Source organism: Salvelinus fontinalis, chromosome 16, assembly GCF_029448725.1.
Source record: "Salvelinus fontinalis isolate EN_2023a chromosome 16, ASM2944872v1, whole genome shotgun sequence".
Taxonomy (NCBI): Eukaryota; Metazoa; Chordata; class Actinopteri; order Salmoniformes; family Salmonidae; genus Salvelinus; species Salvelinus fontinalis.
The window spans coordinates 27,039,343-27,057,436 of record NC_074680.1 but is presented as its reverse complement, the minus strand read 5'-3'; the positions used below and the strand labels follow the sequence as shown (position 1 = coordinate 27,057,436).

General features: G+C 42.4%; 3 protein-coding genes across 6 annotated transcripts in view; 1 reads left to right on the top strand and 2 right to left on the bottom strand.

The window, feature by feature from the left end:
- LOC129812903 (echinoderm microtubule-associated protein-like 5) overlaps positions 1–4,304 on the bottom strand; it is a 59,530-nt gene extending 55,226 nt beyond the window's left edge. For all 4 annotated transcript variants that reach the window (XM_055864878.1, XM_055864875.1, XM_055864876.1 and 1 more), the window contains exon 1: positions 3,789–4,304. In XM_055864878.1, the coding sequence (XP_055720853.1) occupies positions 3,789–3,985 (197 nt within the window). In that variant the 5' untranslated portion in view covers positions 3,986–4,304. The remainder of the gene's footprint in view (positions 1–3,788) is intronic.
- Positions 4,305–4,984: 680 nt separating this feature from the next.
- LOC129812898 (tetratricopeptide repeat protein 8-like) lies at positions 4,985–17,945 on the top strand. The gene is made up of 13 exons (XM_055864868.1): positions 4,985–5,337; positions 5,952–6,072; positions 6,260–6,323; positions 6,513–6,762; positions 6,893–6,937; positions 7,159–7,244; positions 7,340–7,427; positions 8,143–8,253; positions 8,504–8,643; positions 8,819–8,993; positions 9,190–9,312; positions 9,607–9,690; positions 9,844–17,945. The coding sequence occupies exons 1-13, from the start codon at positions 5,224–5,226 to the stop codon at positions 9,958–9,960; spliced, it is 1,518 nt and encodes a 505-aa protein (XP_055720843.1). The 5' UTR covers positions 4,985–5,223; the 3' UTR covers positions 9,961–17,945.
- Positions 15,594–18,031, bottom strand: LOC129812901 (C-type lectin domain family 4 member K-like). Its single transcript, XM_055864870.1, has 6 exons — positions 17,765–18,031; positions 17,461–17,577; positions 17,096–17,359; positions 16,711–16,874; positions 16,071–16,210; positions 15,594–15,877 (listed from the first exon to the last, which is right to left on the bottom strand). Exons 1-6 carry the CDS (start codon positions 17,889–17,891, stop codon positions 15,694–15,696), a joined length of 996 nt encoding a protein of 331 aa, XP_055720845.1. The 5' UTR covers positions 17,892–18,031; the 3' UTR covers positions 15,594–15,693.
- Positions 18,032–18,094: the final 63 nt, after the last annotated feature.

Below are 18,094 nucleotides of genomic sequence, written 5' to 3'. Positions count from 1 at the left end.
GAGGAGGGAGATGACTGCACCTCCCACTGCTATTTGGAGGTGGTTGCATCTTTTTCACATGACTTCGTGCAACGTGAGCGAGAGCTGCCCGCCAAACAGCTGCAGTTCCGTCTTCTGTGTGTGCTCCGCACTGCTTCCCCTGAGCCCTACCTCTGAGGTAACCGAAACAGAAATCTGCGCACCACAAGAATGTATTAGCTCACCAAGCTAAAGTCTAAGCATGGAGAGCCAACACAAGTCCTCAGGTCTATGAGAAGGCCACTCATGGCATGAGCTTCACTGAACTACCTCCACTACACATATGCTTCTGATACTGTACCAGTCAAAAGTTTGGAAACACCTACTAATTCATGGGTTTTTTCTTATTTTTTTACAATGTAGAATAATAGTGAAATCCTCCAAGATATGAAATAACACATATGGAATCATGTAGTAACCAAAAAATTGTTAAACAAATCTAAATCAATTTTATATTTGAGATACTTCAAAGTAGCCAACCTTCACCTTGACTGCTTTGCACACTCTTGGCTTCATGAGGAATGATTTTGAAACAATCTTGAAGGAGTTCTCACATATGCTGAGCACTTGTTGGCTGCTTTTCCTTCACTCTGCGGTCCAACTCATCCCAAACCATCTCAATTGGGTTGAGGTCAGGTGATTGTGGAGGCCAGGTTATCTGATGCAGCACTCCATCACTGTTCTTGGTCAAATAGCCCTTACACAGCCTTGAGGTGTGTTTTGGGTCATTGTCCTGTTGAGAAACGAATGACTGTTCCACGAAGCGCAAACCAGATGGGGTGGCGTATCGCTGCAGAATACTGTGGTAGCCATACTGGTTAAGTGTGCCTGGAATTCTAAATAAATCACAGACAGTGTCACCAGTAAAGCACCCCCACACCATCACACCTCCTCCTCCATGCTTCATGGTGGGAATCACACATGCGGAGATCATCCGTTCACCTACTCTGCGTCTCACGAAGACACGGCGGTTGGAACCAAAAATCTCAAATTTGGACTCTTCAGACCAACGGACAGATTTCCGCCGGTCTAATGTCCATTGCTCGTGTTTCTTGGCCCAAAGCAAGTCTCTTCTTATTATTGGTGTCCTTTAGTAGTGGTTTCTTTGCAGCACTTCAACCATGAAGGCCTGATTCACGCAGTCTCCTCTGAACAGTTGATGTGTCTATTACTTGAACTCCGTGAACCATTTATTTGGGCTGCAATCTGAGGTGCAGGTAACTCCAATGAACTCATCCTCTGCAGCAGAGGAAACTTAGTGTCTTACTTTCCTGTGGCGGTCCAGTTTCATCATTGAGCTTGATGGTTTTTGTGACTGCACTTGAAACTTTCAAAGTTCTTGACGTTTTCTGAATTGATCTTCATGTCTTAAAGTAATGATGGACTGTTGTTTCTCTTTGCTTATTTGAGCTGTTCTTGCCATAATATGGACTTTTACCAAATAGGGCTATCTTCTGTATACCACCCCTTTATTTATTTGAACCTTTATTTAACTGGGCAAGTCAGTTAAGAACAAATTCTTATTTACAATGATGGCCTACCCCAGACGACGCTGGGCCATTTTGCGCGCCACCCTATGGGACTCCCAATCATGGCCGGTTGTGATAGAGCCTGGAGTCTAACCAGGGTCTATAGTGACGCCTCTAGCACTGAGATGCAGTGCCTTAGACCGCTGCCCCACTCGAGAGCCCTACCTTGTCACAACACAACTGATTGGCTCAAACGCATTAAGAAGGAAATAAATTCCACAAATTATCTTTTAACAAGACACACCTGTTAATTGAAATGCATTCCAGGTGACTATCTCACAAAGCTGGTTGAGAGAATGCCAAGTGTGCAAAGCTGTCATCAAAGCAAAGGGTGGCTACTTTGAAGAATCTCAAATATAAAATATACACTATCGTTCAAAAGTTTGGGGTCACTTAGAAATGTCCTTGTTTTTAAAAGAAAAGCAAATTTTTTGTCCATTAAAATAACATTGATCAGAAATACAGATTAGACATTGGTAATGTGGTAAATGACTAAAACTGGCCTTTAGACTAGTTGAGTATCTGGAGCATAGTAAAAACAAAAACTTGAATGTGTGTCCAAACTTTTGACTGGTACTGTATGTCTTGGAGATGGAAGCCCTTCACAGAAGTTAAGGCAATGCAAGGTCTGTCTCTCTTTTGACCAATTAATAATGGATCAACTGAACAGCTGACTAATAATATAAATCCAAGTAATTTCTAGTCTCGGCCAACAACACAGCCACTGAAGCAGTGGACACAGGTCATTCAGTACAATGCATCATTGTATGGCGCATGCTGCTGCAATTTGTCCCCTAGAAGTGAAAGAGGGGTAATCTCCACAGACCAAACATTGATGTGAATGATTGGAACAATCATATAAATGTGGGTCTCTGTGTCAATTCAAGTTTATCTGACCCACCACCAGAAATATCTCTGTGGGAATCACAGACTACAGCTTTTCAAATATTCCCTGAAGGTCCTGGAATGTTTCAAGTCCATTTATCCAGTTGGGCTCCCGAGTGGCGGAGCGGTCTAAGGCACTGCATCTCAGGGCTAGAGGCGTCACTACAGACCCTGGTTTGATTCCAGGCTGTATCACAACTGGTCGCGATTGGGAGTCCCATGGGGCGGCGCACAATTGGCCCAGCGTCATCCGGGTTAGGGTTTTGCCGGGGTAAGCTCTCATTATAAATAAGAATTTGTTCTTAACTGACTTGCCTAGTTAAATAAAGGTTAAATACATTTTAAAAAGATGGGTCACTGCAACCTGGTCTCAGAGCATTTCGTATTATTCTGTATGTAAATCCAGGACACTCCATTTAGTATGATATGTTACATTTCGTATTCTTACATTAGACAGATAGATGGTTATGACAGGTGGATGGGTGTTTGTATAACGTGAAAGTCTCGCAACCCAAAGGTTGTGAGTTCGAATCTCATCACGGACAACATTAGAATTTTAGCTAATTAGCAACTTTTCAACTACTTACTACTTTTGATCTACTTTGCAACTACTTAGCATGTTAGCTAACCCTTCCCCTAACTCTTTTAGCTAACCCTTCACCCTAACATTAAGCTTTTTAGCCAACTCCTAAACTAAACCTAACCCTTAGCCTAGCTAGAATTTGTAACATAGCATACGTTTTGTAAATTCGTAACATATCATATATTTAGCAAATTCGTAACATATTGTACATTTTGCAATATGTATCATATCATACTAAAGGAGTTTTGCAGATTTACGTACAGAATAATACGAAATGCTCTGGGACCAGGTTGGAATCCTGCTCAGAATCCTTTGATAAAATGTCTCACTTTATCCTCCTGAAAAAAACAACGGTATCAGAGATATGATAAAGCAACTGCATCCTTCCTTCAAGACAACTAACACGTTCAAATCATTACTCCCTCCCGAAAGCCTCTACTTTGATTAAAGTCGCTCAATAGGTGCTGAAACGAAATCTACTTTTAATGAAGTGGCTGTCCATCCAGTGGGTGCTAAAAGAGGTTAGTTGCTCACAAATTAGGACTCAGTCTGATATTTTCATAAACTATACAATTTTCACTCTTTGAAATTGTATAACGTAAGTCACATATTACAACTCATAACCTCGATTCAATAGATACTTAGGCAAAGTATCTCCTCGCCAGAAATATAAACCTGATCATTTTCGTGTGTTTTTTGTTGGCCATGTCGTCCCGTTTTATTTTTAATCTCGGTATATCTGTGAATGAATGAGTTTCTGCAAGTGGGATTACCTGATTATGTCATCGTTGTGTCCCAAGTAAAATTTTTGCTTGTGTTCCCGTGTGTTGTACACTACTCCCACACCGGCGACGAAGTAGACTATTTCCTTGGCCGCTGTGTAGTACAGGTTGTTGCGGCACTGATGTCCACGATACCCGTAAACCCACTCTAGTCGCAGGTGACAATTCGGAGCGGTCCTGTCAGCCATGTCCGTATTTCTTTTTTGTCGAGAGTTTTTTATATTTCTTCATTCACCAAGACGGATTTCATTCAATCCCGTATCCCTTAGTTCCACTGGAAATGCATCGTATCCGGTACAAGCGGTAACAGCGGGCATTCGAGTGCCATGTGCATAATAGTCTAACTGAATCTAGTTTTACTTCGAGATTATATGCTTTAATCAAAATGGTTAACTATGCCATCTTTTTCATACCATATATCTACCTCTACTTCAGCCTTAGGCTAGCTGCCCCTCTTGAGAGTCGAGGCAGGTCGAAGCTCTTGTCAAATCCTATAAAGATGGAGTTTTCGCGTTTATTTACAAGCACCGCCCCCAAATGTTATCTACATTGGTGATAGATCAACAATCTGTCCAATCACATCCCCAAATATCTATTTAGCGTTTGAAGGGATGTTCACGGACCAATAGCAATCATTATAATTGGACATGAACGTCCTCCCATAAAGAATGTGCTCTAACCATGGTATGAAGTCAATGACAGGAAGATTTTGACAGCTGTCAATCCAAGTATATGGCGTCACCGTTAAATATTTTACACCATTGCACATTTCTTCAACATTCTGCAGTAGTTTTTCTATCCATGCAAAGGCTCTATCCCACGGAAAGTAGGTCTACTTATATGTTTCAGAGACTATATCAATGCTGTTGAAGGTGACATTCAAAACATTAACTGTATCACTATAGCTAATACACCAACTGGATATTTTTTGAGAAAACACGCATTTAGGTTCACATTATGATACTTTTGACTCCTATCCTCCCAGCTTCTACTTTAAATAAAGTCGCTGTCTACTCAGTGGGTGCTGAAATAAAGGTCACACAATTTAGCGAATGAAACTTGAATACAAAAAAAGCGCTCGAAAGGTTTTGACGAAACCCATTGATCATGCTTCACTTCAGAGAATACTATTTGTTCTCGCGGTAAATACCCCCAAAAATCAAGGCACCGGGTGGGAAGAGTTCGTACTATAATGGATGTGATGGTTTTAAAAGCAGTGCCAGTGCACACCTCCATCCGCTCCGGCATGCTGAGCGAGCTCAATCAAGTGCACATACAAGAGGACCTCCCCTCCCCTCTCCTCCGTTGCTGGGAGTGACAGGACACTTGCTGCTCAAGCAACAAGTTTAGTGTTGATATCTAAGCTCTAATTTACCTACCTAGCTACCTCTTCATTTATTTTAGTACTACAAGCAATTAAGACACAATGGAGATACCTATGGATCCCTTGTTTCTTGCATGGAGCTACTTTAGAAGACGGAAGTTCCAACCATGTTCCAATATTTGTTCGAAGATATTGGAGGACAGTCCATACGACCAGGTAATTATAAGCTGAACATGCTAGCTAGCTAGTTATTTTAGCTCTGCTAGCCAGCTCCAAGCATTAATCCAATTTAGCTAGCAGTAGCAAGTTAATGTTGATAGCATGCTTGCAAAATCTGCCATTGCTTGCTTGCTGGCTAGCTAGCTGTTTTGCTAGCACATTGTTAGCTAGCTATGTAGTATTGGTTGCAAGAAAAAACATCTTGTTAACTAGTTAGCTAGCCCAGCTATCATGTATGGCAAATTTAGACCTTAGCTAGTGCCCCGCTGTCAATTTCATCTAACTTTTACTCAATCTAGCTCCTCTTAGCTTCCTTTTTCTTGAAATGTGCTTTCTATAATGTATGCATCAAATCTGTATTCATATCTTCTCTCATAATTTCACTCACTGCTGTATTAAAAGGAACCTGACTCCTCATCATATATCTCTGAGGTAACCTCTTCCTTGCCATGCTGATTCTAACCTGGCATGTTGAAATACAAATAGAATGGATAGCTAAATTAAGGAAATATCTGTACTGGAGTTCCATACCTTGTAACATCACATTGTAAAATAAAATCTGACTCACTGTAAATATGCCTTCTAAACACACTCTGTTACTTCTTTGACAGGCTGCATGGAGTCTGAAGACCCGTGCTCTGACAGAGATGGTGTACATTGATGAGGTGGAGGTGGACCAGGAGGGGATTGCTGAGATGTTGCTGGATGAGAGCTCCATCGCTCAGGTTGCTCGTAAGTCTGAACTCTGAACTGTCCCAGAGGGCCAAGAGTTTTTCCTGGTCAGGCCAAATGGTCAGTACAGCCTACTGAATCTCAAAGTCTGTCTCAATCACAAAAATATATTACCATTCTGATCTGGTAAAATCTGTCCAAAATGTTCTCAGCTCTTTGAATGTATTGTAATGAAGCTTTCTTTCAGGCCCTGGGACATCACTGAGGCTTCCAGGAACAAGCCATGGAGGTGGACCTACTCCAGCCATCAGGTATGTGACATTTTAGAATTCACAACTATCTTGTATGTGTTAGGTAAGTATCCCAAGGCATTTCCCCTACTAAAATTGTGCAATTACTGTAACAATGTTTCTGAAATTGAGTCGTGAGGAGCATTATGTTCCTTGAAAAGCATCAGATTAGTTCTGAATCTGAACTGAGCTTTTTTTTCCTGAATCTAGGCCCATGACCCAATCGGGACGTCCTATCACAGGGTTTGTGAGGCCCAGTACCCAGTCTGGCAGACCAGGGACGATGGAACAAGCCATCAGGACCCCTCGCACGGGACACACTGCCCGTCCTGTCACTAGTGCGTCTGGGAGATTTGTCCGGCTGGGAACAGCCTCCATGTTGACCAATCCTGAGGGACCATTTATTAACTTATCTAGACTCAACTTCGCTAAATATGCCCAGAAGCCCAATTTATCCAAGGTAAGAGTATTTTTATGAATGTAAGGCAATGAACATGGTCTCTCCAAAAATATTTTTGTCATTGTACTTGTATTTATTCGGGTTCAATACATGTTATGACAATTTCTTTGGGTTTTTTTTCTGCCCCCAGACCTTATTTGAGTACATCTTCCATCATGAAAATGATGTTAAAAATGTGAGTTACCAATACAGATATACACTGAGTTTACAAAACATTAGGAACATCTGCTCTTTCCATGACAGACTGACCAGGTGAATCAAGATGAAAGCTAGGATCACCTATTGATGTCACTTGTTAAATCCACTCAATATTAGTGTATGTCTTTGGCTTCCCATATTGTTTTTGTTTGTAAGTTTCACTCTAAAGCCATTTGTACCTTTTTTGTTTGTGTACAGGCTTTAGACCTGGCTGCTCTGGCCACTGAGAATGCTCAGTTCAAAGACTGGTGGTGGAAAGTCCAGCTGGGGAAATGCTACTACAGGTAAATCTTTAGATAATTACTTAGATCTCAAACAACTGTTATTATACTATACTACCACTACAATTCTACTACATTGTGACTGTTTTCATTGACAGACTTGGTTTACACCGGGAATCAGAAAAACAGTTCCGATCTGCTCTCAATCATCAGGAGGTGGTGGACACATACCTCTATCTGGCGAAGGTAACAACATTCAACCTACAATGTCCCTAACACTGTAAATACTGTGTAATTACAAGTGTAAAACCACTGTATACAGTATGGATTAACCATGACACAAGGCTTCTCCGTAGCAGATAGCACGTGGTGCGTCACTCAATGGCGAGTTGTTTCTATAAATCCAAATAGGTTTTAGTTTTTTATCAAATTTATTTATATAGCCCTTCTTATATCAGCTGATGTCACAAAGTGCTGTACAGAAACCCAGCCTAAAAGCCCAAACAGCAAGCAATGCAGGTGTAGAAGCACAGTGGCTAGGAAAAACTCCCTAGAAAGGCCAAAACCTAGGAAGAAACCTAGAGAGGAACCAGGCTATGAGGGGTGGCCAGTCTTCTTCTGGCTGTGCCGGGTGGAGGTTATAACAGAACATGGCCAAGATGTTCAAATGGTCATAAATGACCAGCAGGGTCAAATAATAATAATCACAGTAGTTGTCGAGGGTGCAACAGGTCAGCCTCAGGAGTAAATGTCAGTTGGCTTTTCATAGCCGATCATTGAAAGTATCTCTACCGCTCCTGCTGTCTCTAGAGAGTTGAAAACAGCAGGTCAGGTAGCACGTCCGGTGAACAGGTCAGGGTTCCATAGCCGCAGGTAGAACATCGATCTACAGCGATCTACTGCCCTATATTTGTCACAAATATATAAAAATACTTATTGTTCTGTTTTGCCACTAAAACAGGTGTATCAGCGGCTTGATCAGCCTATAACTGCACTGAACCTCTTCAAGCAAGGTCTGGACCACTTTCCTGGGGAGGTCACTCTCTTAACAGGAATTGCTCGCATTCACGAGGCACGTGACATGATTCCTTTTTTGTTGTTTGTGAAGCGTTCTCTTGCTTAAAGAAAGCACCGGTTGAAATCGGCATGTCAGATGTGTAATCTGAAAATATCAGCTGATTGCCCTGGAATTTGGAGCCTAATTGTTTTGCATCTCTAGTAGCTATTGAATAATTTTACTCTCAATTGAGAGAACAGATGCAGGTTGATCAGGAGGTCCAAAATCTGTCTTTAATAGTATCTGTTATCTGCGTCTCTCACAGGAGATGAATAACTTCACCTCAGCCACAGAGTACTACAAAGATGTCCTGAAGCAGGACAACACTCACGTTGAGGCTATCGCCTGCATAGGCAGCAATCACTTCTACACGGACCAGCCTGAGATCGCCCTGCGCTTTTACAGGTTTGTCACACACACACACACATACCACTCCCTTTAATTCCCTCATTTGACTCTGATTATTATGGCTATGCCAGTGTAATATTAAAGAATGTTGATCATGTCAGTGGATACACATGCCTTGTGTGGTTGCGTTGACTTTACAGTTGTTTTTCCCTCTAACCCTCCTTTCCTGTAGACGGCTGCTGCAGATGGGAGTATATAATTGCCAGCTGTACAACAACCTTGGACTGTGCTGCTTCTATGCCCAGCAGTATGACATGACCCTCTCCTCCTTTGAGAGGGCTCTGGCCCTTGTGGCTAACGATGAGGAGCAGGCTGACGTCTGGTACAACATTGGACACGTAGCTGTGGTGCGTTAGCGTTAGCTTAGCACACACAGATGTTATTGTTACTGCATGAAGTTACTCTACAGCACCCTCTTCTGTATGCCGACTGGTTTCTCTTGGACAGGTTCCGAACTCTGGCTGCGTGCTTTGAACATATAGCATGCTATCACTTCTTCACATTTCTGTTTATGTTACATGCATCTTATGTTTCTCCCCACAGGGAATAGGAGACCTGACTCTGGCATACCAGTGTTTTAAACTGGCCTTGGCCTTCAACAACGACCATGCTGAGGCCTATAATAACCTGGCTGTGCTGGAGCTACGCAAGGGACACATTGAGCAGGTGAGTGAACTGGGGTTTCTAGATCTTAAAATATATCATATTAATCAAATGTTAGTTTTGGTAAGAGAATTGAGAGAGTAAATCTGTTATAAATTACATACCTTCTTTCCAACTGGTGGAAGCTTCTTCCAGGCTTGCTCTTCTAAGGCATTATACCCAGTGGTTATTTTTCATATAGTACAACACATTATGTAAAAAGTCTTTAGGAGCATCTACAGTAGTCGACTGTTATGATGTTTTGGTATAGAGTCTAATTCAGAATGGTTGTTTTTGATTTCCTCCTTTTTCTCACAGTCCAAAGCTTTCCTCCAGACCGCTGCATCACTCGCCCCTCACATGTATGAACCACACTTTAACTACTCCACTCTGTCAGACAAGGTAACGAGACATCTCATCAGCACTTTTTCATCTATTTAACTATTGACATGCAGCCTGCACATTCATAGCACTGTTTTAAATTAAAAGGACAGACTGTTTTTAGTCATGAGGGATCATATTAATTGATGTGCTGTTGTCTTCTGCTGTGTCCAGACTGGAGATCTGCAGAGTAGCTATACTGCTGCCCAGAGGTCAGAGGATGCCTTCCCTGAGCATGTAGATACCCAAGAGATTTTGAAACACCTGCGCCAGCACTTTGCTGTGCTGTGAGCTACTGACCAACACACCTGACCTGAAAGTCCAGTCTGCCTGTGCGATAGCTCACTTATTCACTTGTCATAGAGTGGTGCTATTAAACAACAGTGACTGGCCTCCTCGTGTAATGGTTAGACGTCTTCACCATCTACAGACAAATCTTTTTCCTGCAGGGACACAACTGTTACTTGATGGTGACATTATACAGGCTAAATGATACCAAGGGCAATCTGGCTTGGCCAACTCACTGTACAGAAATGATTGTAAAACAGTAGTTTACAACTGCCTAGCCCAATGTAGGTCTTATTAGTTGTAATTTAAGTGTTTTATGTGCTTGTTTTTCTCTGCAATGGTTGGTTCACAGGCTTGTAGAATAGTGTAAGCTACTTTTAAGCACCGATTAGTAAATGTACATAGTAAAGTATGAACATGGAAGAAACAAATATTTATAGTAAATGTATTTATACTGCTATCTTTTTATAGTGTATTCAGATGTATTTTTGTACTACCATTCCTCTTGTCACAATTGTTACACGGAGTGGAACAGGGGAACCCAAGAGCAGACTCAGGTGAGGAGACTGGGATGAAGTAACCAAGGTATTTATTGAAACACGGGGAGATGGAGTGCAGTTCAGGGAAGCTCGGGCAGGTTGCTGGAAACCAAATGCTGGAGCGAGAGGGGTTGAGACAGGGTGAGCAAGTCCGGAGGGGAATCCAAGGGAGTAGTAGAGTGGGGAATCCAGGGACCAGAGTCAGAGCAGGCAGAATGAACAGAGATTATGATCTGGCAGTGAGGAAGCGGCAGGACTGAGTATTTGTAGAGGTCTTGATTATGTTTCCGCCCACACAAACACACACAGAGGGAGAGAGCACTGGGGGAGCGGTGGCAGGTCAAGGAGACACCGGATGAGCACTAGAGGGCGTGGCAGGAGCAGATGTGATAACAATTTGTAGTCTGTCTTGTTTGTTTTTGATTGATTACTCGTTATGATCAAAAAGATACAGAACTCATATTCATTTCTATGTGTTTAACTTTACAATATGACAATTTATTTCAACAGGTACAATCTTATGCTATGTACAACTTCAATTTACATTTGATTCCAATGCCTATTATTTTCAATGTATGTATTTACTTAATGAAATAATGGACATTTTACAGTAATTTATAAGCCTTCCTTGATTGCATTCCACTTGTACAAGTAGCATCATTCCAGAACTTCATGGGATTTATTTTGATGGCCGCAAAGTCCTCCATTCCATAGTGGTCATTGGGCTCTCCGTTTTCCCAGTACCTTTTAAACCAAGTTAAAGGTTACTTTCTAGACATTCTGGTATTATCCTGAATGATAATGGTACAGTTGAAACATTTAACCAAGAACTGCTTAACATGTTGGTCTATACAAATACACTGCTCAAAAAAATAAAGGGAACACTAAAATAACACATCCTAGATCTGAATGAATTAAATATTTTTATTAAATATTTTTTTCTTTGCATAGTTGAATGTGCTGACGACAAAATCACACAAAAATGATCAATGGAAATCAAATTTATCAACCCATAGAGGTCTGGATTTGAAGTCACACTCAAAATTAAAGTGGAAAACCACACTACAGGCTGATCCAACTTTGATGTAATGTCCTTAAAACAAGTCAAAATGAGGCTCAGTAGTGTGTGTGGCCTCCACGTGCCTGTATGACCTCCCTACAACGCCTGGGCATGCTCCTGATGAGATGGCGGATGGTCTCCTGAGGGAACTCCTCCCAGACCTGGACTAAAGCATCCGCCAACTCCTGGACAGTCTGTTGTGCAACGTGGCGTTGGTGGATGGAGCGAGACATGATGTCCCAGATGTGCTCAATTGGATTCAGGTCTGGGGAACGGGCGGGCCAGTCCATAGCATCAATGCCTTCCTCTTGCAGGAAATGCTGACACACTCCAGCCACATGAGGTCTAGCATTGTCTTGCATTAGGAGGAACCCAGGGCCAAACGCACCAGCATATGGTCTCACAAGGGGTCTGAGGATCTCATCTCAGTACCTAATGGCAGTCAGGCTACCTCTGGCGAGCACATGGAGGGCTGTGCGGCCCCCCAAAGAAATGCCACCCCACATCATGACTGAACCACCGCCAAACCGGTCATGCTGGAGGATGTTGCAGGCAGCAGAACGTTCTCCACGGCGTCTCCAGACTCTGTCACGTCTGTCACATGTGCTCAGTGTGAACCTGCTTTCATCTGTGAAGAGCACAGGGCGCCAGTGGCGAATTTGCCAATCTTGGTGTTCTCTGGCAAATGCCAAACGTCCTGCACGGTGTTGGGCTGTAAGCACAACCCCCACCTGTGGACGTCGGGCCCTCATACCACCCTCGTGGAGTCTGTTTCTGACCGTTTGAGCAGACACATGCACATTTGTGGCCTGCTGGAGGTCATTTTGCAGGGCTCTGGCAGTGCACCTCCTTGCACAAAGGCGGAGGTAGCGGTCCTGCTGCTGGGTTGTTGCCCTCCTACGGCCTCCTCCACGTCTCCTGATGTACTGGCCTTTCTCCTGGTAGCGCCTCCATGCTCTGGACACTACGCTGACAGACACAGCAAACCTTCTTGCCACACCTCGCATTGATGTGCCATCCTGGATGAGCTGCACTACCTGAGCCACTTGTGTGGGTTGTAGACTCCGTCTCATGCTACCACTAGAGTGAAAGCACCGCCAGCATTCAAAAGTGACCAAAACATCAGCCAGGAAGCATAGGAACTGAGAAGTGGTCTGTGGTCACCACCTGCAGAACCACTCCTTTATTGGGGGTGTCTTGCTAATTGTCTATAATTTCCACCTGTTGTCTATTCCATTTGCACAACAGCATGTGCAATTTATTGTCAATCAGTGTTGCTTCCTAAGTGGACAGTTTGATTTCACAGAAGTGTGATTGACTTGGAGTTACATTGTGTTGTTTAAGTGTTCCATTTATTTTTTTGAGCAGTGTAGATAGAAGACCATACATGATTAAACCCTCTATCCAGTCCAATGACTTGTGCAGCTCTTACCCCTGAGTCAGATCAGTCCCATCAAGCCATGTCCAGGTCCCCTCTGTATCCTCTTCCTCCTTCAGTCCTATCCAGAACCCTTTTATGTGCATGGGTTCGGAGTTAAACTGCACTGTGTGCATCAACTTATGAATGCCTGAGCAATCAAACACAACAAGGCAGGAAATAAGCTTATTTAATCAGTGGTAACTGAATTTTGGACATTCTTTCTCTTATAGTGCTCTCAAACCATTACAATGTAAAGGGGCCTACTCCATGGAGTAGGGCACTTACAGCATTCCACATAGAGACACATTACATAGAACTGATGGAAATGTTGGGGGAGGGGGTTCTATTAAGCTAACATATGTAATTGTTTTGACATGGTCATGGATCATTTAGCTATTTGATTTTGAATTTTAGGACCCCTGTAGTTATAAAAAATATTTATAAATGGAAAAACAAAGTCAAAGAATAAATGTAAAGGATGTAATGTAAAGGAGTAAGGTTTTGAAGTGTCTGTCCTATATCTAGGAGATATATACGAAAGCTCAGGAAATACTGTATATATTTTTTTGGGGACACATATTAAATATTTTTTTGTTGGCACAAAACTACTTCCATACTTTCATGAATTTGTTTAACCGGTGCTGGGTTACTTTCAGACAACACTTGTGGAGAAGACCCTCGTGAGAGTCCCCTTTCCGTAAGTGTGGTCATATTAGTTTGTAGGACAAACCATATCGTTCGAACGCTACAGTCGTTTTTTGAGAAGAACGATTTTTGGGATGTCTCCTGGTCTGGCAAACAACGCTGTAGATCTGCCATTTTCCATCGCAGGTGCGGAAGGCCGACATAGGCGTATGCGGTGGATTGAGACTCACCCCATACAAAAAAACATATCTAGCTTAAACAGACGAGTCAATCGACTCCTAAGAATTTACCGTCATCAATGTCTGTTCTACATACAACATTGCATAGCATACAAACGACTGAGTCCCAAAAGTCTCACCAACTTCAGTGACCCTGGACTGCAATGCCGCCACCTGTTCCTGAAGGCTTTCAACCTGCCTCTGTAACTCCATGCCAGTGTGTTTGGCACTCCCTAGCTGCCCGCTGGTTTTGTTCACCTTTTGGAGCTCTCGCAACCTGGACTCAGAGCATTTCGTATTCTGTACCTTAAACCGGGGCACTCCATTTAGTATGATATGGTAAATTTGGCATGGTTACATAAGACAGATGGTTACTTCAGGCAAAAACGAAAGGAGGATGGTTGATCGAGGTGGGTGGATAACGCGAACATCTAGCAAGCCATAAGTTGCAAGTTTGAATCTCATGACGGACAACTTTAGCCTTTTTGCTAATTAGCAACTTTGCTACTACTTAGCATGTTAGCTAACCCTTCCCCTAACCTTAACCCTTTTAGCTAACCCTTCCCCTTCAACCATAACCCCTAAACCCTAGCCTAGCTTACGTCTGGCCTTCACAAGAGAAGGGCACAGTTGTTTTATAGGGGTATCCTTCGTTTATTTGGTGTGGGCTATGGCCAAACAGTAGCCTGTATGAAGTTGGGTTAATAAACCGTATATTCTTAAACTCAATCCTCTGTCTGGACAATTGTTCCTTTATGATCTAGTTAGGTCATTGCAATACCATACGAAATGTAACATATCAAACTAAATGGGATGTCTCAGATTTACATACAGAATAGTATGAAATTCTCTGAGACCAGGTTGCAACCTCCTCTTTGGCATGGATCATATTGCTGTGGGTGGCTCTGAGTTGCTCCAGCTCACTACTGCTCTGTGTCAAGTTCTGATATAGTGGACTGTAATTCTCACTGACCTTGCTGTCTATGGGGACCAAAGAGAGACCTAACATCACTAGAGGAAGAGGACAGCAGATATTTCAATTAATTATTTAAAGCAGAGTGAAATGATTAAGGACACTACTCACATTGGACCCCCAGACCAATGTCAACGACCAGTAGAAGAGCACTGAGCATGCCCAGACTCACTGCAACCAATCAGTAGAATCGAGAACTCTGCCCATCTCTCACCATGAAGATGGACACTGGACAAGGGACAATTTTATCAAGTATTACCACAATAATATTTGGGTTAATCCACAGGATTTTTGTGACATACCTGTATTCAGAATTTCATTCTCAAATCTACAATCTGTCAAAAGCAGGATTGATATTTTATATGAGAGCAGTTCTTCTCTTGATTTTCCGAAAAGGTCACGTTTTCCTTACGGTACCTTGTTGGTCTTGTCTGTTATGGAGAGGATGTCCATCTGTGCTGAAATCATCCTGACATCAGCTCGTTGTATGTTCCCTTGAATCCCTTAAACCGATCTTCTGATATGTCAGAATTCTCCATTGACTTGTCTGTCTGCTGTCTGCCAATATTGAACTAAAACAACTGTCTACTCATTCTCTCTGCCTGTGGATGATTTGTTTAGTCATTGCCCTATGTCAATGTTTCATGTGAATACTGTGAAGCCATTGGTGGTTTGAGTGGAGGGAGGAGTGTTTGTTTGTGTGTGTGTGTGTGTGTGTGTGTGTGTGCGTGCGTGCGTGCGTGTGTGTGTGTGTGTGACAGAAAGATCCTCAAACAACCAGTGATGTATTATAATTGCCCAATTTTAATTTACTTTTGTTATAAACATTTTCTTTTAACATGTAGTGTCTTTGCATATGACAACACTCATGAGACAAATTATTACAACTTTAATTCCTGAACTTCCTTTGCTTTCATTTCACATATCCATTTCAGTGCATATCTACATGGGGCATCGTTCCAAGTCTTCATGGCATCCCAAGTCGTCTTGGGATGGTTTTTGGAGTAAATGGCTGCACAGTCCTCGTTATTCATATCGTCGTTAGGCTCCCCATCTGCCCAGTATCTTGAACAAAGGTCAAGGTTCATTTTTAGACAATTTGTCTATCCATACCATGCCACAGCAGATAGGTTAAACTTATGTTAATCAGAGTCTACATGGCTCTGATATTAATTAATAGGTAATAGGACAGTAGTAATAGTTAATGTTAATACTAGCTACTAAACGAACCAATTCCAATGACTTGTGCACCTCTTACCCCTGAGTCAGATCAGTCCCATCAAGCCATGCCCAGGTTCCCTCTTTATCCTCTTCCTCCTTCAGTCCAATCCAGAACCCTGTTAGGTGCCAGGATCCTGAGCTGTATCTTAATGCTTGTATTGCCTTATTGATAAACTCCTGAGCAGACACACGCACACACCACACACAGAGAGAGAGAAAGAGAGAGTGAGATAGTGGTCAAACCTTTACCAGGTAAAGGGGTCTATTCCATGGAGTGGGGCATTAACATAATTCCACTTAGAGAGACATTCCATAGAACTGATGAAAATGCTAGAATGTTCTACTCATTCTATGCTAACCTGGTATGTACTGTATATTTTATTTAACACATTTTGGAAGTTACACCATATTAAAAACTATATATATATATTTAACCTTTATTTAACTAGGCAAGTCAGTTAAGAACAAATTCTTATTTACAATGACGGCCTACCCCGGCCAAACCCAGACGACGCTGTGCCAATTGTGCGCCGCCCTACTGGACTCCCAATCACAGCTGGATGAGATGCAGCCTGGATTTGAATCAGGCACTGCAGTGACACGTCTTGCACTGAGATGCAGTGCCTTAGACTGCTGCGCCTCTCGGGAGAAATATGGAATATATCCAAATAACTTACCTGCTTCTCTTCACTATCTATTATTGCCAGGTCAGCTCCTTTTTTAATGCAGTTATCTCTGCTTCTGTCCCACGTTTTCAGAGGAATGGAGTTAGACAAGGGAAAGTAGTAACACACCGAGTTGAGCAATTTCCATCCTGGCAAACAACGGCCACAGATTTCCACTGTTATAAAATGAGATGGAAAACATTGAAACATTACTTTTGTAGTAACGTGAAAAATGAAGGCCCCCATATAAGCATGCGCTGCTGTTTCAGATCTCCAGATTGGGATATTATCAAAGCAATTATTTTGTTATGAACATCTACCAATAATAAATTAATCAATGTCTCTTCTAGATACAACATTGCATAGCATACAAAAGACTGAGTCCAAAAAGTCTCACCAACTTCAGTGACCCTGGACTGCAATGCCGCCACCTGTTCCTGAAGGCTTTCAACCTGCCTCTGTAACTCCATGCCAGTGTGTTTGGCACTCCCTAGCTGCCCGCTGGTTTTGTTCACCTTTTGGAGCTCTTTCTGCAACACTGTCAAGGCCTCCTCTTTAGCATGGATCATATTACTGTGGGTGGCTCTGAGTTGCTCCAGCTCACTGCTGATTTGTGTCAAGTTCTGATATAGTGGACCGTACTTCTCACTGACTTTGCTGTCTATGGGGACCAAAGAGAGACCTAACATCACTAGAGGAAGAGGACAGAATTATTCAATTAATTATTTAAAGCAGAGTGAAATGATTAAGGACACTACTCACATTGGACCCCCAGACCAATGTCAACAACCAGTAGAAGAGCAATGAGCATGCCCAGACTCACTGCAACCAATCGATAGAATCGAAAACTCTGCCCATCTCTCACCATGAAGATGGACACTGGACAAGGGACAATTTTATCAAGTATTACCGCAATAATATTTGGGTTAATCCACAGGATTTTTGTGACATACAGTACCTGTATTCAGAATTTCATTCTCAAATCTACAATCTGTCACCAAGCTCCTGGATTGATATTTATAGGAGAGCAGATATTCTCTTGATTTTCCGAAAAAGGTCACTGTACCTTGTTGTTGGTCTTGTCTGTTATGGAGAGGATGTCCATCTGTGCTGAAATCATCCTGACATATCAGCTCATTATATGTTCCCTTGAATCCTTTCAACACATTTTTTGATATGTCAGAATTCTCCATTGACTTGTCTGTCTGCTGTCTGCCAATATTGAATTAAAACAACTGTTTACTCATTCTCTCTGTCTGTGGATGATTTGTTTAGTCATTGCCCTATGTCAATGCTTCATGTGAATACTGTGAAGCCATTGGTGGTTTGAGTGGAGGGAGGAGTGTTTGTTTGTGTGTGTGTGTGTGTGTGTGCGTGCGTGCGTGCGTGCGTGCGT